Source organism: Brienomyrus brachyistius, chromosome 25, assembly GCF_023856365.1.
Source record: "Brienomyrus brachyistius isolate T26 chromosome 25, BBRACH_0.4, whole genome shotgun sequence".
Lineage (NCBI taxonomy): Eukaryota > Metazoa > Chordata > Actinopteri > Osteoglossiformes > Mormyridae > Brienomyrus > Brienomyrus brachyistius.
The window spans coordinates 7,002,736-7,026,840 of NC_064557.1; the positions used below are offsets into that span (position 1 = coordinate 7,002,736).

At 42.1% G+C, this 24,105-nt stretch overlaps 1 protein-coding gene across 1 annotated transcript in view; it reads left to right on the forward strand.

Annotated features, from left to right (window-relative positions):
- chrna8 (cholinergic receptor, nicotinic, alpha 8) overlaps positions 1-24,105 on the forward strand; it is a 69,510-nt gene that overhangs the window by 11,909 nt on the left and 33,496 nt on the right. Inside the window, exons 2-4 of the mRNA XM_048996562.1 lie at positions 2,256-2,395; positions 11,380-11,424; positions 13,116-13,225. Coding sequence (XP_048852519.1) covers positions 2,256-2,395; positions 11,380-11,424; positions 13,116-13,225 — 295 coding nt within the window. The remainder of the gene's footprint in view (positions 1-2,255; positions 2,396-11,379; positions 11,425-13,115; positions 13,226-24,105) is intronic.

A 24,105-nucleotide genomic window follows, 5' to 3' on the forward strand; every position in this document is an offset into this window, starting at 1 on the left:
AGATGGAGATGAGCTGGCAGCTTGCCTGGGGGTGGAAAGACTTCTTAGACAGGTGCGCTGCCTTTACACTAACATAGCATCTCTGTTTCTGCTCATGCAGTCCCTTATAGCATGACCAGTTAACAGATCAATGAATGAATGAATGAATATACACATATACCGCTAAATATCCAGTATCATATACAGTATGTTACTGCCCCCAGCCTTATGCCCTGTGCTGCTGGGATAGGCTACAAGCCCGTCCTGGAACTGAGGCCAGATTTGAACATTGGGTAACACGTGGCACTAATAATGCAGTAATACATTCTTAGTTTCTGGTTAATTAATACATTAAGTGTTGATTATGTACTGATCCCATGTCCATTCACCATTAATCAACGATGATGGTTGATTAATTTCTCGCAGAACTATATTAGTTAACTAATTAGTTAATGTATTTCCTGTATGTAATACATGAACTGTCATAATCAATTAATGATGAACTAACACTTAATGGTTACTTAATGCCTTGAGTAAGCATGTACTACTATATTTGTGTCCCCTCAGGTGAAGAATGAGTAAAGTGTTACCCATTCGTCATTTCTTCGTCCATCCATCCATCCATTTTCCAAACTGCTTATCCTATTGGGTCGCGGGGGGTCCGGAGCCTATCCCGGAAGCAATGGGCACGAGGCAGGGAACAACCTAGGATGGGGGGCCAGCCCATCGCAGGGGCCATTTCTTCATAATTTGTTCTTGAGAAGCAATTGAGTAGTTAAGTAACTAATTTATTCGTGCCACCTGAAGTGTTACCGGACGTTGAAAGATGAGAGGGAGGAGAAAATGGGATGCAGAAAAATTCTAACACTTGTGACAGTTTTCCAAACAGATAGAGAATAATTATTGTTACGGAAAATACCCCAGTTAGGAAATGCATGTAGATATAGTTATGTCAGAATAAGACAAAACCCACAATGTTTTGTCAGGGAATTCTCCATGCCTTCCGAATAGTTTTAATAAAGCTGTTAATTGAGCTATTAACTTTGGCTAGTGTGCAACAAGGAATTCTGGTCACGGGCAAAACCTAATTCAATAATTGTGTGGATATTGATGTGTAAACTTGACTTGCATGTTGTTATATGAATTTCGCGGTTCTGTTGGCACGTCCAGCCAGTCTTATTATCCTCGAATAGTAACCACTTAATGCAGCGTCATTGACGATGTTTAACTCGTGTTAAGCATAGAGAACAGAATGCATTGCTGTACCAGGGCTAGGTAATGAACAGATTGAGAACTTAATAATAATAATAATAATAATAATAATAATGAAAAAGAATCAAACAAACTCTCGTTGGGAGTTGAATACCAGTGTTTCTGGTAATCCTTTATGAAACCAGAATGTCTGTTCTTGTTACACATTACAGAAGAGATGCAAATGGAGTGTTTCACCATTCATGGTCCAGCTGACAGAGGATTAGTCAGAGGGACATCTGGGGGTGTGCGGGGGGTGGGGGTGGGGGGGGACGTGCTGTAACATGGGTCGGCCATGTCAGTCACTGCGGGCGCTGGATCCCAAAAACTAGGGCACTCAGGGCAGGGGGGGGGGCTTACTCTGTCACTCCTGGCTGTCTTCACCCTTAATAAAGTTTGTTGTGTGCCAGAGAGAGGCAGACAGACTGGGCTGGGGCCCGTAACACTGACGTGAAGCCTTAGTGCAGCAAACCCCACCTCTCCTGATTCCTCACTTCCTGCTGCAGACGTACTTTTTTTTCTTTCCTAGTTGAATGTTTGATGCTTATTCTGAGAGCGACTCATTCCTATGTGTTTGTGGTGACGTGTCACGAGCTATATGGATTTCTCATTTTTCTAATGTTTAAAATTTTGTCGTCATTCAGTTAAGACGCCGGTGTTTAATAATTAACGCCACATGGATGCATTAGAGAAGCAGAGGAACTGCAATATGAAATTAGTCATCGAAGGTTTTAATTTCGAAAAGTAGGAGGAGGTCTTCAGCAAGACACAAAGCCATCCATTTCATACCCTGGGGGGAGGGGAGGGGGTTCAAATACTGCACCCTGGAGGTAAGAGCGAACACTGCAACCCACTGACCCTACTGTATCATTCTTTTTCTGACTTACTTAGAAATCCAACTTAAAGAAAGACTTGGGGAACGGGAATTCTGTTTGTAACTTTGGGGATTCCTGTATCTCAAACAAACGCAGTGACAACTGTAAGGTGTTGACTGGCAATCCTCTGGCTGTCCTGTTGCCCGGCAGATTCGTTGCAGGGTGAGTACCAGCGGAAGCTCTACAAGGAACTGATGGAGAATTACAATCGGCTGGAGCGGCCGGTCCTCAACGACTCCTCGGCCATCGTGGTGGAGCTGGGCATGACGCTGCTGCAGATCATCGACGTGGTGAGTCCTCACATCACAGCACTCCCCTGGGGCCAGTCAGCCCTGCCTGTCTGATCTTCTGTTAGCATCTGACTCAACACTTATGGGCAGCAAGCTGAATAATAAAACCAGAGAGTACGATTAATATGTGCTGGCATGAAGACCTTGGGCTTTGGTGAATGGATGTATGGAGAAGTCATCTAGTAAATGCATTCTCAGAAGAAGCAACTATATGCTATTGTGTGTACAAATAAACCTTTTGCTGTTTTCCTTTGTGAAAATACTCCTTAATACTCCTTAATACTCCTTACCCGGAGACAAGACTCATCATCATCACATGACCAGCGCCCCGCTCAGCTGCCTGTTCTGTCGATGAAACAATTGCTAGATCCTTTTGGTGGAATCGCATGCACATGAGGATTTGGGAATGATCGTCATGGTTTAATATCCTGACACTTTACTGGGGTTAATTATTCCACAGAAACGTCATTACAGAAGATGTAAAAACTGGAGATATATGGGAAATATTGCTTCAATTCAAGAAACCTGTTTAAGGGAAATTCGATACTTTAGGCATTATGATAGTGAACAGAGAAGAGATGGGAAAGGAGGTAGAGAAAGAAAGCGCAGCTTACAGTATATGAAGAAAGAGTGTGTGTGTGTATGTGTATATATATCAGAATTAAGCCCCAGAATCCCCCATAATCCAGTGCAGGATAAGGGACAAGGAGGAGGCTGGACGATTTTGCAGATATTTCCAGGAAAAAGATCCTTATTCATAACTGTAACACAGGTTGCACAGTAAATTGCATATGTGCAGCTGACCCTCCGCCATCTGGGAAAATGCAAGAATTTTGTTAGTCCCCTTGGCAAGCGAATTGCAAAGATACAAGAAATGTGATACGAAGACCACTGCGAGACCACTGCGCGACCACTGCGAGATATCACATGAGAGGCTGGTGTAAATACAGTTGGCGCCCTCTGAACCAGCACTGCACATATGTGTGTCTGTGGCTTTTCATAAAACAAAACAAGAACATTAATTACTATTGCTGACCCCCTGATATATCGAAACTGCGATGGGAAAAGTCACGATGCAGGAGGGTCGACTGTAATCTTCATCACATGAACATTTATTGCAGAAACATGCCAAGGACTGAAAATGGTGACGTATTTCCAGATCTGTAGCAAACCTTCCTTATCAGACTATCGATGACGTGGTCAGTGTCACTCTAACGTCAGTAAACATGGAACAGCTTTCCACCTCATTGTCTCTTTCCAAGGTCTCTTTGGACTTATTGCAGTTAAAAAAGTACCATCCAGTCTGCAGTGGGCCTTGATACGCGTTTCAGGCTTTACTTTTCTGTGTATGTTCACGGCTTAATTCACACAAGGCTGTTAGCAGACTCCGGATTTGACCGGATAATTGGATAATGTCAAGAGTATGTGTAATTCTTTGATAAATCGATAGCGTTTTGACTTTCAGATAGCTGCCGCGATGTATCGTCTTAATCCCTTATTAATGAAGCTTCTCACCATCTGCCACCTAGCAAAGTAAATTCAGATGTAATTTGTCTTCTGGGTGATCTTCAGTCCATGCTGCTCTCCGGGCTGAACGCTGGCTGCCTCAGCAGAACTTATTCAACACCAATATGGAGCTTCATGTTATTGAGGGCAGATTCTAGGATTCATTATGGTGGGGGTGTGGGCATAAGAGGATCCATAATTCAGACAGAGGGGCCAACCTAATTATTAACCAATGATATGCTTTGAATTACTGAGTGACAGGGGAAGAAGCACTCTGGGGTCCAATCAGCTTTCAGCTGCGGCCTGGCCCCCGTACACTCCTCTACTGCCAGCGTGTATCTAAATATCCAATTTAAAAAACATTGTTTAATTCATTCATAATTTATAAACTCATTTATGACCTAAGCTACAAAAGACTTAAACAATACATATAAAGTATACAGAGAATGTACTATGAAAAATTCTGATTTGCTTTTTGAGTCCTTGGCCAATGTAGCATGCTTAGATCGATGTCACGTTTTCTTAATGAGAATCGGCAAAAGAAAATGAGCATGTAATCCATCTGGATATATTTTATGGTATGTGGCGTTAAAATCTGGAAGCGGGGGCTTTTAACAAAGGAAGAGAAGTTCGAAAACAGAAGCACATTCTGGGTCTAAGTTTAAAGATGGCCAAGCCTTGAGGGAGGCCAAGGGCTATGCAGCTCTGAGGTTAATCACGCGTGGCAGGAACAAGCAAGTCACAGTGATAGGGGAAAGCATGTAGCCGAGTGCGTAACTCAGACGCTGCCTGCTCTGCAGATCCCTCAGTGGGCCTGTCTTATCTCGGCTGTCGAAACATGCAGATCAACTCAGACGGACAGATATTGCAAGCTGATACTGCAAAGCCGCGCCACACCATTCAGATTACTTAGACCATCACCTTGACTCCCAGAAGTAATCTGTTCCGAAAACCCTCACAGAAGTCAAGTTTTACGTTTTATGAATTGACCTCCCTCCCTTGCCCCCCTTATAGCACCTTATAGCAAAAAATATATTGGGTCAGTTTAATAGAAGTTGAAAACCTGTAAAATTCATTCCTGGGAAATACAACAAGCTTAGAGCTGTAGGTAGAGGACCCAAGGGTACCTTGAAACTCATGTTGCACGACTACTGGGTGACAATGAAGCGTACGCTCTGAATTCGTAAAAATTTATTTGCGCTAAACTGAAATAAGCTCATGACTGTGATGCCCGTGTATAAGTTCAGAACATTAAACCTTTATTGACACAGAAGCAGCGGTAATAAAAAGCCTAGTGGTCAATGTGTCTGAATTTCAACGGGTGTTAATTGCTTTTCTCACCTGTAAGAAGGTGACAGATGAGGAATAAATGAAACTGCTGTTTTACTGTGTTCTAGACACAGGAAGTGAGAAGACGCCTCTTTGTGTCGCACCACACATGCTGTTCGCCATCGCAAACTATCAGCAAATCAGCCGCTGTAGCACATAAGCAATCCTCTGATATCGTGCAGAGTTTTCCGGAAGTCCCACGTCTATGATTCAGTAATACTCAGGAATTAGCTTGATTACTTAGCCATATATGTTGGGGTTGGGGGCATTCGATCAGCTTCAACCCCTCAGGGTCTCCAAGGTGGAGCCAGATGGAGAGCAACCCATGAAATCTGAGAAGCGTGACTGCGTGTCGATGAGCTCCCGGGCCGGGACAGATGCTGCGATCCCCTCAGGGGGCTGAGTGTCTGAGGAGGCGGGGGCGGCGGGTAAGTCATGGGTAAACAGAGGAAAGCAGAGGGTAGATGGCTTGGCATGGAGTGAGTGGGTTTGTTTGTCAGCTCACCTCATCCTCTCTCAGGCCAATCCCACATGGATTACCGGGAAGGAATGCATGGGCATCGCTGCCATTAAATCACATTTCATAATTATTCATTTGGACCCCCCCACTTTTAACATAAAATATTACCTTTATGCCAGTGTCCCCCCTCCACATTTAAAATACTTCTGACCCCCCTGAAGGAATGTTTTTGGGTCTGTGTCATGCTGAGCTTCTAGGAGAACCTTCTGTTGTGGATTATAGCTAGAACTGAATAGCTGTCAGCAAAATACTCCTCATTGTTGGTTTAAGTATGATAAGAAAAATGGCGTGAAAAATGTTTGTGTTTTGACGATTTTAATGTAAAGAAACGCATGTGGTGAAGAAGGACACCACACAGCTGTCCTCCCCCGTGCGCTGGTGCCCCCACCCAGATCTCCCAGGACTCACGGTGGCAGAGCGCCATCTAGAGGACAGAGGGTGGGCCTTGGAACCGGCTGATAGGCTGAAGTCGTGCTCCTCTACAGAGCATGGTCTGCCACGGTCTGCGAGGGGGGGGGATCTCTGCTCTGAAATACACAGGTCACATATTAAGCAGGAAGCTCAAAGTTCATTCAGTATCTGTCTTATGGAGAACTGGTGCCCATGAAGATAACATATTATATATTTACAATTGATGTCAAAATATTTGTATTTATTTATTCAATTTGCACAATAAACAAATGGCACCGCAAAGGGAAGTGTGTGTGTGTGTGTGTGTGTGTGTGGGGGGATGATCTCCTGTTAGAGGCCCTAAAAATTTGGAATATATAATTGTTCTGGGTTGGGGGCCCAATGTGATGTGCTTTCAAGGGCCCAAATTCGCTAGCAGCTCCTTTGCTTCCCAGCTAACAGAAGCGGTCCCAGCACGTCAGCCAATGTTATGTGAACGTTTTCTCAAGGCTGGCAGAGAAAGTTCATACTGTAACGTTAATGGGACATCATTTCCACATTTCACACTTTAACAAAGATCTGTCAATGTCAGCATGATACATTTATTTCCTGAACAACCATTTTACACAATTAATGTTGAAAAATACTGTTTTATAATGAAGCACGTTTTGAAAGTGCTGTATGCTCGTACTATGAACCGGCCAGCTGGTCTTGAACCCATGACCTTTGAGGCATAAGGCAACAATATTACCTGCTACCCCCATCATGCCTACATTTATATCTGTTTTATTCGTCTTCCTTGCAGTAGTATTGTGACCATCAGGAAACCTGGACACCTTTAGCGTCTCCATAACTTAATCTTAATGTTAGATAAACATTGTTAGCAGCATTAGTGCCGAAAAGAGGCACTCGAAGGGTATATCAGGGATTTCTCTGTTAGCTGGGTTAACTTAACCTAGAAGTCATGAACATCCAATAGGAATGTTCCTTACTTAAAGTCTTATTGGATGATTGGACAATTTCTAGCTTAAGTAAACTGAGAATTCCTGCTTTGTGGAAGACCCCTCCGCCACAAAGTGAATTAGCCGGATAGCTGATGCACAGATTTAAATTGAGGGGGGCAGATCGTCCTTGACAGGATTCCAGCATTGAGAAATTCCCCTTCATGCAAAGCAGGGATACGGCAGGAAGGGGGGTGGGGGAGGGGGGGGGGGGGGTGACACTAGAGGAGGTTTCAGGGAAAAGTTTCAGGAAAGGATTTTTAAAAATCTGTTTTAGAGAGCTGCTTCTCCAAAACCCCGCGAGGAAAGTGGCTCAGTACTGAAAATACGCAAAGCTTTGTTATCCGTTTCCACTTTAACACTGACAACATAGACTTTTTTTAGACATTCCTTTTGCATATTCAGGTATCGGCGCGGGGGTGCACTGGTTAGCGCTGTTGCCTTATACCTCGAGTCCCCGCTGTGGCTCCCTCTGTGTGGGGTTTGCTTGCTCTCCCCGTGTCGAACGTGGGGTGTCCTCTGGGTAATGCAGTTTCTCTCTACAGTCCAAAATCATACTAAGGTGAACTGGAGCTACCAAATTGCCCATGTATGTGCATGCGTGTGTGAGTGGTGTGTAAGTGGTGTGTGCGTGTGTCAGTGGTGTGTGTGTGAGTGTGTGTGTGTGTGTGTGTGTGTGTGCGTGTGTGCGTGTGCGAGTGGTGTGTGAGTGTGTGCGTGTGTGAGTGTGTGCGTGTGTGAGTGTGTGAGTTGTGTGTGCGTGTGTGTGTGCGTGTGTGAGTGTGTGCGTGCGTGAGTGGAGGGTGTGAGTGTGCGTGCGTGAGTGGAGGGTGTGAGTGTGTGTGTGTGAGTGGAGGGTGTGAGTGTGTGCGTGTGTGTGTGAGTTGAGAGTGTGAGTGTGTGCGTGTGTGAGTGGAGTGTGTGCGTGTGTGAGTGTGTGCGTGTGTGTGTGAGTGGAGTGTGTGCGTGTGTGTGTGAGTGGAGTGTGTGCGTGTGTGTGTGTGTGCGTGTGTGTGTGAGTGGAGTGTGTGAGTGTGTGCGTGTGTGTGTGAGTGGAGAGTGTGAGTGTGTGCGTGTGTGTGTGTAAGTGTGCCCTGCGATGGGTTGGCGCCCCGTTCTGGGTTGTTCCCTGCCCTATGCCCATAGGTGCCAGACCCTGAATAGGCAGTTACAGAAAATGGATGGATGGATGGATGGATGTTACATTCCTGAAGCAGTAACCATTACAACATGAATATTCTGAAATATACTACAAAAAATCTGCAGAAATGACATACAGCATGAAGTTGCACTGAAAACAAACATTCAGGTTAAAATTGCCTGAACATACAGTACATGCATTAAATAGCTGTGAAATTCATTCACATATAAAAAGGGCTGTGAGGGGGTGATTAATCTGTGAATGACTTAAATTTATTGAGTATTTTGGAGATTATGCTGCAGTTATAATGTTTTTATAGGGCGATAGTTATTTTAATGGCAGAGTCACGTAACAGAGGACCTGCTGTGTAACGCGAGTCACCCCACACAAAGACTTCAGGTGTTTACAGTTTGTTTAGGAAGCTTAATTTTGGCAGTTAAACAGTCAGCAAACAAATGTAAAGGAAATTGGGTCCGACAGATAATTCTGGTCTGGGGTTCGTGTCAAAACAGAAGTGGAATATAGTAGGACTGCAACCCTAACCCTTTTGCTTTTCCCATCATGCCTCTGATGCGTTTGGGTGCTTCCACGTGACAAGGTATCCCTAGGGCTAAATTATGTAGGTCAGTCAGGGATGAAAGACAGGTCGCCGATAAACAATTGCGTTTAAATCACAACACCGCTCACCCGCTGACTGTTATGGCCACACGCTGCAACTACGGACTCCATACTGACGGATGCCACCGGAGCTGAGTCACCTACGGGGAAAACCGATATCCGAGGCGACTCGGCTGTCTGGGAGCTCGAGAAATGAGCGAAGGGAAGTCCGCTAAAGTAAAAAAATTTTTAAAAATATATTTTTACCAAAAGCTGACCCTTCCGCTTTCGGCACAACAGCAGAGACATCCAAGGGCTCAGTTTCTCCCCCAGCACCGTTGATTTGCTCCCGGGGACGTTTGCTTTGGCCTAAGCTTCGCTGTTTGTCCCATGTTTCAGGCCGGCCCATTTATTTCTCACTACATCGGGAAAAGCAGCTTGCAGACAAACAGCACCTTGTGTGATGCTGACAGAATCTTCCAGTGATTGAGTTAAATTGACCCTTAAGATTGTGTGAACTCACACACAATAGGCTTTTTTTTGTCTAGAATTTCTATTGTTTCCTCTGCAGCAGGATGAATAGAGTTACTGATTTGTGCGGTGGTTAGAAACAAATCCACCTCACTCTGGACATTATTGTATTTCTATAACTGCATTAAAGAAGCATAATGTAACACCCAAAATGGCCAGCTGTCCCAATACTTTTGTCCATATAATGGTTGTATTGTCTCTATAATATTAGCCATTGGCGCTTGAGAAGCCCATTGACTTTGGACTGCCAGAGGTTTAATTTTCTTCCTACTTGGCAGATTGTTTCCTCTCCTCTGTTGGCGTTTAGTTTTCTTTCACTTTCTTGTATTATTCTGTATAGATAATGTAGTAACAGCATCACCAAGCACCCATGTCAAGCGCCTTGGAGTGACTCTTGTGAAAGGTGCTATATAAAAATTAATTGAATTGAATATTAAAGGATTAATTACCATTACTTAATGTAAAAAAAGTAGCTAATTTAACACCTCCAAGGTTATAGGTTCGAAACCCGGGTTGGGAAACACTGCATTTAGGTTACCTAGAAAAGTTGATGTGGAAATGACAAGAAGATATTCCCAGACTGCCCCGTCACCCCTCCGCCTGTCCAATCCCTACTCCTCCCACACCCTCCAACTGCTACAATTTCTAGAATTACTGGATGATCAAGTAGAAATATGAAAGTCAACAAATATATTCTTACATGAATGCTCTGACTTTTATTTTGACACACAACTCTGACACTACCTCTATTCATTTAGTGCGCATTCTACATGTGTGCCAATTTGTACATTTTTTCCCTTCCACTTAGGTGGTTAACTGTACTACTTTGTGTATTTCTTAATCTACATTTCTTAAGTATGGGCTGTAGTAGTGGTTCTGAGGCTAAGGATCCGTGTCAGCAAGCGAAAGTTTGCTGGTTTGAATCCAGTGAATACCTGGAGTGGCCCTACTTCGGTGGTATTAGCTCTCTAGTCACCAGAAAAAATACTCACACTGGTCTATCCAGAGGTATCACCAGCTGTACTCAGGTTCTCGTTCCTGAGGTGGTTTGTCATGTGGTGAGTGCAGTAACTCATTGTAATACTTGTGTACTCCTTACCTTACGTGTCTTAAAATGTAATTTATATTGTTAGTATTCCTTATATATTTAAATATTTTATTCTGTTTATTACTTTCACGTTTGCACCATGACAAACCTTTTTCATGATATAACAGCAGGACACCCGAATGGTATAATTAAGTAGCTACTATGTAATGTCATACAGACACATACTGACCCCACTGTGGTTTTCCTCTGAGATCAGATGTTACTGCACAGACAAAGTCAACGATTTATGTGACAATTGGGATTAGACTTCAATGAACTAACGCAAGTAAAACTCCCATGAGCAAAACTTGAAAAGGATCTGTCAAATACTTTATGAGTTGTCAGCGCTACCGGGATCAAGTGTCAAAACTGCCGTTTCATTTTTTATCACTATGCAGCGCTGCTTCAATTTTTGGCCGGTCTGGTTCAGAATTGAACGATTTATAGTTAGTCACTCATGAAATGTTTCTGCCAAGTTTGAAAAAGATCTGCCAAATACTTTTTGAGTTATTGTGCCAATGAGAAAGCGTCTGCGGTGCTGGCAGCATACCGGTACGAAAACTATATATATCCCCCATCCAGGGAATACAAATTTAGTATCTTTAAATTGTCCGTAGAGTGGGCATGTGTCCTGTGATGGGATGGCATTCTGTAGCCCTCAAACCATCAAACTGCCTGGGAAAGACTCCAGGCTCTCCAGACCCTGCCCAGGATTAATCAATGGAAGGATGAAAATATAACGCAGATGACATGGGAGGGAATAAAAGTTGTTCCGTTTCCCACAATCGTCCTTGATCTGAACGGCGTTAAAAATACGTATAGCATCGCTACGCATTTTCATTGCACTCCATTTAATGGATGTCCTTATTTTTTCTTTTTAAGGATGAAAAGAACCAAGTGCTGGTCACAAATGCTTGGCTGCAGCTGGTGAGTCTGACCTCATTATTCAATATGAATCAAACAGAACTGCTCTAATTGAACGACCGGATATTTAAGCATGAACACATTCAATGAATGCACTTTGGCTTTTTTTTCTTTTTGCTTAATAATGTCATAGATAGTTTTTATTGAGTGGCATGCTGCTGTTTGTTAGGCTGTAGTTCATGTTGTTGTTGACACTCTCTGCTGAAAAAAAAAACAGTTAAGCTTAAGTTTAAGTTGATTGATCAGTTTTTGATATGTTTTCACATGATGGTTTGATGGTTTAGCTAGTCATATCAGCTCATGATGGTCATTCTAACTGGTTTAGCTAATCATACCAATATGACCAGTTTAATAGACCGGCCACATCAGCATGACCAACTGGTGACCCACTCAGCTAAACCATCAACTAGATACCATCTAATACTATCGTAGATCATCTTAGACTAGCTAAAACCAGTTCCACCCTAAGCTGATTTTTAGCGAGTCTTTTCAGCAGGGCTTATTGGGATATCAAACACATTTTTCTTATATATAAATGGTTTCAGATCAGTATCTCAAATCATCTCATTTGATTACACAAGCTTTTCTCTGCAGGGGGGGGAGTTCTGGGTTTTGGTGAATTCATTATTCAGATGTTCCTAAATTTGCAGGAAGTCAAAAACTCTTACTGTAGCTTGCATCTGTTTATCATGTTCTGGGGGGGGGTTTGTCAGGATCTCCACAATATTAATATCTTCACAGGGCACTAATATTAAAGATTTATACCACTGTTGGTTTATTTACCACCGTTAGTCTGCTTGTCAAATCCAGCCATATAGTGGTTGGTGCCTGAAGGAGTCGATTTTGGCTTGATCTGAACCAGAGGATTCTAACGTTAAACTTCATTTTGTTAATCATCACCACATATAAATAAAACTATTATTATTATTATTCATTCAAATGAAAGACAGGAAGAAAATGAGACTCATTGAAAAGGAACCATGCAGAAAGTGCGCGGCGTAGCAGGAGGTAGGGAAATAGGGAAGGCTGTGGACACACCGCAAGGTCACATTATGTATGCAGGAGCCTGAGAAGCTGTCAGCATCCACATGATAAGCGTGGATAAGCGGCTGGTGGCACATGCTGATAGAGTGGCAGCCCAGCTGAGGCGTACGAGGAACATTATTAAGCGGCTCGTATCGGGCAGCCAGACCGGCGTCCCTCTCCGAAAGGCCACATGAAAAGACCCAGGAAACTTATCAAGGGCAAACATTTGGGGAACTTCCATCCGACGGTGCAATTTAAAACCAAAAGAGATCCGAAAATGAACAAAAGATCGCTTTTGTCGCTTAATGTGCTTTATTACGCAAAACTTGTTATAGATATTGTCTGCTGCATTTATATTTATTCATTGAGCCGACACTTTTATCCAAAGTGACTCGCAGTTGAGAAAACTGGGCTTTTTTGGTGCAATTGGGATTAAGGGAGCAAAGTATATCATTCTGCCAGACATGTGAGCTGCTAAACAGATTATCTATATAAATGTTAATATATAATAACATTTATAACAATATGGCAATTTAGAATCCATTTAACTTGGACATTGCATGTCAAGATTTCTTCTTTTCCTTTATGTAATTGCAAACTGAATCGTCCACTTGATGGACATGGCTGTCATAATTAGTCCAGCTTTGCTTTCTTTCTCTGCTGAGCAGAGCTGGACTGATGTCTACCTCACTTGGAACCCGGACGACTACCCAGGGGTTCAGAACCTTCGCTTCCCATCCAGTCAGGTCTGGGTTCCTGACATCCTTCTCTACAACAGGTAGGTTCAGTTGGGTCCCTAACCAGTGATGGCAGTGATGCTGGGAATGCAAATAAATCACTAAGCAGATTCTGGTAACACCTTCCATGAATGCCATGTCTATAAGAACCTAATAAATGCATTCATAATACATTATAATGCATTCATAAAGCGTTACAAACATGGCTATAAATAATTATAAAGAAGCATAACACATTATAGCCATGGTTATTATGCATTATGTCTTCCTTATGAAGCTCTTATCCATAATGCACTATACCTTATACAATACTTTAATGCAATACAAAGCATCCATAATTCTTATACAGACCATTATAATGCATTATAAATGTATCTATAATGCATTATAGATGAGAGCTTCACTGGAGCTTAGGCTAAGGGCGAGAGCCTAGATTTTCATTTACAGATACCTCTTGCTTGCTGCCTAGTTGTGATGCCCTCACAGAATATAAAGCACACCTGGGCTCGTTGCACTTTAAGAGTCGGTCAGATTCATTTCTCCCGTCCACTCACTGAAAAGGCTTGGATATGCGAATCTGTGACAAATGGGTCCCCGGTGGCTGGTCCCAGGTCAGTGACCACTGGACAAGCACAGGGTCGATGAGCAGGGTTAGCAGTACAGCCTCTCTGTCAGAACTGTAGCATTGACACCAGATGGAAAATGAGCCAGTTAGGCTGTGATTAAGATGCAGGCACCATTACAGGAAAGCGGCCCATTAACTGTGATTCCTATGCAAACTGCAGGCCTCCCGTCTGCATGGACAGTCATTGTCACGAATAGAGACAGACATTTTATAAGTGATATATTGTTGTTTTTCATTATTCACGTTGCTCAATGCCTGCTTTATGTTTCGCTTGAAGAGAATCTGATCATGCATATATTCTCTTAGCTGAATTGCTTTTAATCCAAACGCTGCATTGATTTTTATCGGAGAAAAAAATTAAACACATGGCCAGGTGTCAGGCAATGCAGTGTTAATGTTTTTTCATTCAGTTATATTACACGTTCACATAAATAGCTAAATAACTAGTCAAAGCATTTAAACTGTTCCACTGATTCCTCAAGCGTTTGTGGGAAGTAAATCACACTTCAGTTGAGCCACAGAGCTAAGATAAGAAACAAGCTTTATGAATTTTAACACATTACCTGTTCAGTGCTATCTTATATTCTAAGGTGTTGGTTTCAGTTGCTATGGACAGGCATAAATAATTAAACCTGCCATGGATTAACTTATTTGTAATGTTATTCGTTTCGTAAAGCTACAGTATAGTGAAAAACCTGCTTTAGAGCTTTAGCTATTGGAAACAAATGTCCTGTGAAGGTTTTGATTAATTTAAATATGTTTACATTCTTTTTGTTGACCACTATTTAATCAAATTCTCCTATCAGCACCATACAATAAAAATGATCAAAGACAAGTGCGCGATACTAGACTCTAAATCATAATGACTATAGACATCTGGGGTATTTCTGGAGGTCTTGAATTCAAAGACTCCCTTGCAACAGTGAATACCTTCATAATATTGTAAAAACAAAAGCTGAATTTAAATGACTTTTTATCTTAATTGCCTCCATTCAATGTAGTCCTCCAAGGCTGGCTATCATTGTCTGGAAAGTTTACATGAGGATTAACATAATCCTTAGATATTAACGGGAAAACAAGCAAAAGAAAATATCACTGCTTAATTACAGTTATTCACCAATAATCATCTCCTTAGAGCTCAGTTATTGAATGATTTTCTTTTTTTTTTATCTCTAGAACTGTGAAAAACTTAACGTAGCTGTTAGGATCAATACCCATAATTTGAAAGTACACAGGCGTTTTGGACAATGTGATAAACAGGGTTGCCGACTTCGGTCAGCTGGCTGGCGTGAGATTTTCAATTCGAGACAAGTCTGCACACACATTCACATATATGTAACAGTTTTATTACCTTGTAAATAGTCTGTACGGTTTGCAAATGACCCCACTGCTTTTGATGTAGCTAATGTTAGGTTTACGATGGAATAATACAGATTTCCGTAAGATCTCTTGCGTGAGTGTGAGAGTCTGAAAGCGTGAGTATGGTGCCAGATGCGTGAGAGTTGGGTTACCCTGGGAAAGCCGGAATGATTTCATATGACTGCAGGGAGCTGAAGTTTGCCCAGAGAAAGAGCTTTAAGAAGTTTAGACCAAGTTGGGGAATTTCTGCCATGAATGAAACACAGTGTGTCACAATTTGATTATTTTTATAAAACTTTGAAAACAGATATACAGTAACACAAGGATAGAATGTTAACTCACTGACAATAATTAAGACTTAAAATTCTACATTGTTCCCCCCTTCAACATTTTGTGTGATTTTTTCCCCTCCATACTCATTCAGACACTTAATGCATGATAAAGATTTTTATTTAATTTTTTTATGGAAAAAAGAAATGAACTTACAACAATGCTGAAGGAATGAAAGATCATTTGTGAATTTATAACAAAACTCTAAACAGTTGCATTTACTATTTGATTATTAAGGATAATCCATTTCAGTCTCAGGCGCGTTCCCTTCATGTTATTCCAGAGACAAAGAGACATTATACTGGTCAATAACAGTAATATAGTGTACACCAGGTTCCAAACCAGTTGCAGATTCGGCATAAGAAACCACGTGCCTTGACGGAGTCCTTTGGAATGAAACGAGAGAGATGCTGTTAGCATGGAAGCCACAATACTGCTTAGCTCAGTAACATTAAAATAATGACAGCCTGATGGAGAAACAGTGAAATATTTATGGATATCCTGAAGGCATTTAACTTAATATGAATGGAATAGGTATCATACCAGTGGATTAGTGTTGGCAGCGGCCTCCGTGGTGTTCATCAAGTTCACCAAAGTTTTCATCTGTTCATCAAGCCCAGCAGTGTTCCCGTCCATCTCCTGGAGTTGTGTGACCGTTAACATTATCAAGAAGCTACTATATTTGCTTATGATTTGTACTTTAGTAGTAACTGAATTACTACTAAGTATTTGCACCCCCTTAAGTACCGTATTACCCCAAAATCCTGCTTAGCTCTGTCTTCATCTAGGATTCAGCCACTGTTCATACATGATTAGTACAATTAGAACGATATCTGCCTGATAGAGGGCAGTACAATATTTATATATATTCTCAAGGCATTTAATCTTATCTGATCAAAATAGGTATCATACCATTGGATGAGTGTAAGTCTCTACAGTGCCGCCCTGTTCAACAGGCCCAGAGTCTCCCCCGTCCGTCTGTTGCACCTGCTGGTGTTGTGTGACCGTTAGCATTAGAAAGTGACTAGAGCAGCAAAGCAGAGAGCAAGACCATAGCTTTAAGCATGACCACAGAGAGAACGGCACAGGAACGTACCTCAGTAACAGGGAGAGCTGTGCTGAAAACAACACAGATGCTGAGGTAGACGACAGCGACGCAGAGGAGTTTCATTTTGGGGTCTTTACTCTCGTTTCCGTTTGATTCCGGTCTTTGTGCTGCTCCGTCACACAGGTGTGAAGAACCTGCCTGTTTCTGTCACTGAGGTGAAGGTTTGGATGCTGAGACTAAGAGGTGCAGCTCAATTTATACCCATCTGGGCTGCTGTTGCTTCATCCCTCCTTGTCAGGCCCTTTCCTGTCAAAGCAAATTTCTGCTGAGAACTTCCTTGCTTGTAAAAAGTGAATCTCATAACCCCATTAAAGAAAATCTATTACATCCATCATAATGTATTTGCCAGTAAGAATGGGTAAGTGTCGAATTTCGTGGAACTACTGTCAGGGCTGGAAATTAAACTGCCTGCTTACCTGAGGTGAGTAAAATAGACAAAGGGCAAGTGCAAAGAAGTGAGGACTAGCCCAGTGGCCAGCAAAAAAAAATCTGATTAGAACAAAGGGCTTCCTTACTTTGCGTATTTACCTTTTAGCAGAGGTATGTAGACCTCTGCCTGTCTAAAAATTCTCTGGGGCGATGATGTGTGCAAGGTTTTCTTGACCAATCACAGTTTTAGACTCGTCCCAGTCAGCCAGTCATCTTGAATGGCCTGACCAATAGGTAATTGCCATTAGATTCTCCATTTTCCAAACAGAGGAATTAGAAGTCACTGGCAAGTTACACTGAAATGGAAATTAAATAACAAACTGACACGATTCGCCGGTGAAGCGGGTAATCGTGCACGCGTAGGCGAGCGAGCAGGAAGCAGGCAAGGAGCCGAATGTCGGGGAAAACTGGGGATTTATTAAAGAAGTACGGGCAGGGCAGGGCAGGGCAGGGCAGAACAGCAGCTCGAACATCACTAACATCAATGATGGACCAAGAACTAAGGCAAGACACGGACTGAAATAGACAAGACTGGGCCAAAATAATCAGACACAGCTGGACTAGATCGGGGAAGCGCATGTGGATAATCAGGGGGCGTGGCACACACGAGGATAATCAGGGGGCGTGGCAAACACGAGGATAATCAGGGGGCGTGGCACACACGAGGATCGGACGAGCCGGGCGTGACAATTAGGACTCAGCATTTTATTTTTCAATAAGAGGCGACTGTGCGATCTAAGAGACGGATGCCAAAACAGAAAATTTTCATTCCTGTTTACAGTACATACAAGGCATTAGCTGCAGTCAACAAGGACAGTACTGACAAACGGAAGTGTTGTTAACTCTTGGATCTTTCCATCACTTTAGCCAGAAAAGGAAGATTAGAGCTGGTCTGTAGCTAGAGAGAGATGATGGATCAGTCCGGTTTGTGCTAATTGTGCTAATAACACAGAGGTGGGGGGTTCACATGCCGTAAAGTGCACTTAAATTGTCCACTGTCTTTTCGGATAAAAGCGTCGTATGAATGAGTTACATGCACATCGTGCAGTTAGAAAGTGTGTGCCCCCCCCCCCCCCCCAGACCTCTGTATATACCAGTGGTATTCTAACATTTCATCACAGCCTTAGTGCTCATATTCATCCTGATCACCAAATGAATTGTTTTGATGTGTGATCTTGACTCTCCACCCCAAACCCCCCGCCACACACAAATACACCCCCCCCCCCCCGTGACTTTAAACCAGAACACACTCAGCACGCTGTGCGTTTCTGTAAAGCAGTAGCCTTCATGGCCGGAGTGTGCATATTTAACATGCTTCATACTTAATCCAGCCACTGTACTGGCTGAATCTTTTGAATGTTTCTCACAGATAATGGTGCAGCGATCATTGCTTTGTCTTTCCGGATTGTATGCTGCCTGCCCGCTCAAAACCAGCCTGCCTCAGAGCTGCTGGCAATGTGCGAAATTCCAGGTGCTGTTAGTCTAAGTGCTGATGGTCGGGGCAAATCTAAAAAAAAAAGTTACAGAGGGCCGGGACGTGGTGACCTCATAGCTGGTTATGGGCACATATTTTGAATGGCTAAATGTGCTTAATTGCTCTCATTTTCAGACACACACACACACACACACACACACACACACACACACACACACACACACACACACACACACACACACACATATAACCTTAACCATAAGTAACCAAAAATTGCAAGATATTTTTAGTTTTGGGGCACAGATTTTTATAAAATTGAGTTTTGATCGCAAAGATGGACCTCATAACATCAAAATAACAAATTTATATCACATTGTGGGGACATTTGGTCCTGTCCCCAATACACAGACATGCAGACACAAACGCACTTAGCGTACCGATCTAATGGGGACCTTCCATTCATCTCTGTGGGGAAAAGCCCTAACCCATATCTCCACAACCTTAACCAAAAGTAACCAAACAAAATACAAGACGTTTGGCAGTATTTTTTTATTCCTTTCACAGATCTTAGGTTTATAATGGAATAATATAGATTCACTTTAAGACTTCTTGAGTGAGCGTAAGAGTCTGAAAGCGTGAGTGTCACGCTACTTTAAACTTCTATTACTAGTCGTAGCAGGTTGTGTCTTTTTTACACATTATAATTATTTAAATTTCTTAGTGTTGTATAATGTGTACAGGCATGTAATGTGTTCACATAATTTTTTAATATTTCAAAATAGATCTGCTACCAGCTCCGGGTACTCCGGTTTCCCCCCTCAGTCCAAAAACATACTGAGGCTAATTGGAGTTGCTAAATTGCCCGTAGGAGTGCACGTGAGAGTGAATGGTGTGTGAGTGTGCCCTGCGATGGGCTGGCCCCCCATCCTGGGTTGTTCCCTGCCTTGTGCCCATTGCTTCCGGGATAGGCTCCGGACCCCCCGCGACCCAGTAGGATAAGCGGTTTGGAAAATGGATGGATGGATATTTATTATCTTAAAGTAAAAAGAACTCTTATATCGGAATCTGTATCGGTATCGGTAGTTGTGTATTGAAATCGGATTGGAACTGAAAAAATGTGGATTGACCCATCTCTGATTTTGCCTTGTTCCCCTCTTGAACATTTTGGGTACCTTTTTCTTTTAAATTGAGCCATTTTATATGATGGAGTTTTAAAAATAAAAGTCACTACTTGATTCTATTTTGAATTGTTATTTTGTTGATTTATTTATTAGACTATGGAAGAAAAAAATGAACATACTACAACGGTGAAAGAATGAAAGATCACATTTACATTTTTTTATAAAATTCTATATAGTTACATTTATATTTGATTATTATAGTTATTTGATTTCATTCTCAGTGGGAATCTCTTTAAAAGGACTCAATGATATTCCATAAACGGATATGGAGTGTTTTCCCGAATCATGGCTGATCCCACACATTCCATTCCGGCAGCAGACTTGGCAGAAGAGTAGGATTTTACTTATGATGAGCTTTGCCAGTCGATGTTCGCTTTTCATCCTCCCCTGAGTTGCTCCCTGCCTGTTGCTTTTTGTCGGCTTCATGATCCTAAATAGGACAAGTGGTTACAGAAAATGGATGGATGGATGGATAGATAGATCTCTGGCATAAAACGAATGATCGGTTACATTTTACTTGACGGGGCACAATTAGTATTGATTAACCACACAGTAAGTGTTACCGTAGGTACATACCGATCCCGTGTGAAAACATCATTAATGAATGATGATGCATCTTTTATCCCAAGCAGTTACTATATTTGTTACTATATCTGTTAATTCTGTAAACCTTTGTGAACGACTGAAGAAACTACAGAAGGAACAAGTAATGAACAACACAAGTGAAATACTGATCTCATGTTTGTTCAATCGTGACTCATCTTTTATCTCAAGCAACAACTGTATTAGTTCAGGATTTGTTCAGGATTTGTACTTCTGTAGTAACTGAGCTATTACTAAGTTTTTGTGCCCAGTCAAGTAAAGTTTTATCAGAAAATCCTCTTCAGAAATTTCTAGTTCATCAAGCCCAAAGTCACGCTTGTTTGGCAGTTACATCTGCTGGTCTTATGTGTCTGTTAGTTAGAAAGTGACCGGAACAGTAAAGCAGAGAGCAAGACTGAAATCCTGCTCAATACTGCCTAGTGCATCTAGTTTATTATAATAATAATAATAATAATTATTATTATAGTTATTATAGTTTACTATTACAATAAGTATAATGGAGATGGAGAACAATACTTATGGATATATAGTACTGAAGTTATTTAGCTTTATCCAAATAAAATGGCCCCATACCTTTCTTTTAGCATATACAGCCGTCTTTGTGGTGTCCGTCTTTGGCTGAGGACTAACGGTGACCTTCTCCATTTCATTCTCCTGCAGGTGTTGTGTGATTGTTAGAGTTGGAACGTAACCAGGGCAGTGAAGCAGAGAGCAAGATTGAAATCCTTCTCATCACTATCTTCATATAATAATATTACAATAAGCCTGGTGGAGATGGAGAACAATGTTTATGGATATACTGAAGTTATTTAGCTTTATCTAAACAAAACGACGTCGTACCTTTGTTTTGGTTTCTGCAGTGGACTTTGCAGCATTCCCAGGTCCACTAACCGCAGTGGTGCTGCCGTCCGTCTGTTGCATCTGCTGGTGTTGTGTGACCGTTAGCATTAGAAAGTGACCAGAGCAGCAAAGCAGAGAGCAAGACCATAGCTTTAAGCATGACCACAGAGAGAACCGCACAGGAACGTACCTCAGTAACAGGGAGAGCTGTGCTGAAAACAACACAGATGCTGAGGCAGACGACAGCGACGCAGAGAAGTTTCATTTTGGGGTCTTTACACTCGTTTCCGTTTGATTCCGGTCTTTGTGCTGCTCCGTCACACAGGTGTGAAGAACCTGCCTGTTTCTGTCACTGAGGTGAAGGTTTGGATGCTGAGACCAAGAGGTGCAGCTCAATTTATACCCATCTGGGCTGCTGTTGCTTCATCCCTCCTTTCCTTTCAAAGCTAATTTCTGTTGGGAATTTCCTTGTTGTAAAAAGCAAAAATGCAAATGTTATACCCTCTTAAAGAATATCTATTACGTCTACGTCTGTATGTCAATGTATTTTTCAGTAGGACTGGATAAGATGTGACTCAGGCTGTGTCAAATTTAGCAGAGCTACTGTCAGGACTGGAACTTGAACTCCTAAATCACCTGAGGGGAGCAATTTAGATGAAGGGTGAGTAGAAAAAGTGGAAGAATACTCCACTGGCTAGCAGAAAAAACAAAAAACTGCATATTCAAACAAAAAACCCACATTGCATTGCATAGTCATCTCTCAGCACAGACATCGCTGTGTGTCTAAAAATTGTAATAACTTTATGAGTGCATAGCCTGTTTGGCCAATCCTAGTTTCAGACTCTTTCCAGTCTTAACTTGAAGGGCATGATTCATCTGTATTTGGCATTAGATTCTCCATTGTCTAGTGTGAAGAATTACGCAGATGCTGGCAAGTGAGATTGAAAAGAAAAAGGAAACAGTAACCAGACCCCATTTATGATCAGTTAACATGCTGTCACGATCAGTCCCTGTCTTGTCCCATTTTATCGTTTCCCTAAGTTCCCTGTTTGGCCAGCAGATGTCACTGTTCATTTCGTTCTTTCCCATGTGTTTCCTTAGATTTATTCCCCACTCACAAACCCCTTAGTTCCCCCAGTTCCCAGGGCTGCCATGCAGCTGAATGTGATGAGTGTGTGACTGATGGTCATTCAACCCAAACCATTAGGGGATTGAAGCTGGCTGGAGTCCAACCTCAACAACATTAAACTGCTCGGTTGTTTACGCTCCTGGACTCTGTTTTGTGTAACTTTATATGTATATTATGTTCCCTATGATTCTGCACTTTGGTTAAGTCCTCACCTTTAATCTCTCTGTGTAAATCGTCGTTTACGTTCTGTGGAAGTTTTCAGCCTGGCCATGCCTGGGTAGGCCGGAGCCAGCTTGACCCTGCCTCAGCAGGCTAAAAAAGTGGCTTGCATACACAGATTCTACTCATTGGGTTAATACAGAACTGATAATGTGTATGTATTGTTTCAGAATATAGCATTGCCTCAATAGCAATGTAACAAGTGAGGTAGATGCTATAGACATTTGCATGAATATTGGTGTCGGTCGATATGTCTCGTCAATGTTGTAACAGCCGCAGTATGTTCTGCTATATTTGTCGCGAATATACGCTTATGCCTCAGAGATGCTCAATGGCTGCTCCTGTGAAGAAAGCATATCATCTGTACAGCTGTAAAATCAGCGATGAAGACAAGGAATGGGGGCCTCACATTGTTGTGTGACATGTGCTGTCTGTGTGAGACCCTGCCTCAGAGGCACTCGAGAGACAATGCCGTTTGCGGTCCGGATGATAGGGCGAGAACAGAAGGACCATGTGATGGACTGTTACTTCTGTTTGACTAATGTGTCTGGTTTCTCTTTCAAAAACAAGAAGTCAATTGAATATCCTAATCTGCCTGCAGCAATGAGACCCGCGCCACATGACCACAGTCTTCCAGTTCCGAAACCACCAGAGGAATGTACCTTAGACAAAGCAGATGAAGAAATGGTAATGCAGGCATCCACATCTCATGAAACAGTCAGAATTAAACAATCTGGTCAGAGATCTGCATGGGTCTGTCAAAAGAAAAAGCCCAACTGTTGGAATTGAGACTGTTGGAATGGCATTTGATGTCACCAGGTCAGAATATTTCTGCTGACTACTGTTTAACACTGCAGCGTGATGCATCTGACAGTGAATACAAATGAAAATCAAGAGCAAAACACTTCTAATTATGTTGAATTTAATAGCGTATGAGAAACATAAACGCAATTAAATACGTAATTACTGGTAAAGAGTCAACTGATTCCTACGTGATGCAGCAAAACCAAAATGATATTTGTGCAAACCCACCAGGTACCTGTCTGTCAACAGAAACTTTCCAGGAAGCAAAACTTTTCAAAAAAATTGTTGTGCAGTGTGACTAATGCTTGTCACTTATTTAGAGCTCATTACTTGTGTATATAAATTTCTGCCTGTTCTGTATTCCCTTGTCAGCTATCCATTGTGTTAAAGGTCTTAGATGTTCCACGTCACAATCCTCATTTGGAATCTGCCCCCTACATTTCCTTGGCTTGTTTCTGCTTTGTCTCTGCTCGTTTGTGAAATGACCTGCCCGCCGTTGTTCAGACCCATCGTGGTCTCTTATTTTCTTGTGTTCTTTGAGTCGTGTGTAAAATTTCCCGCACCTTAAAACTGCAATGTCGACCATCAGTCATGCCCATACGCAACACATGCCATGTTTGTGCTTAAAGTAATGTTTAAGTGTTCTAAAGGACGGTGCTACAGTCACCTTTGTTAAGCCAGTTCTTCTGCTTTACCTGAAAAATACTGAAACCCACACAGCCGAATTCTTACTGACAATAGTAGACATATTTATTACAGCACATAGGATAGATGGAAACAAAGGATGGTCAAGTTACCACTGGAGTCTCAGAGGCTCACTATGGGCCATCAGAATACACATGAGGTAACCAGCTAGGTG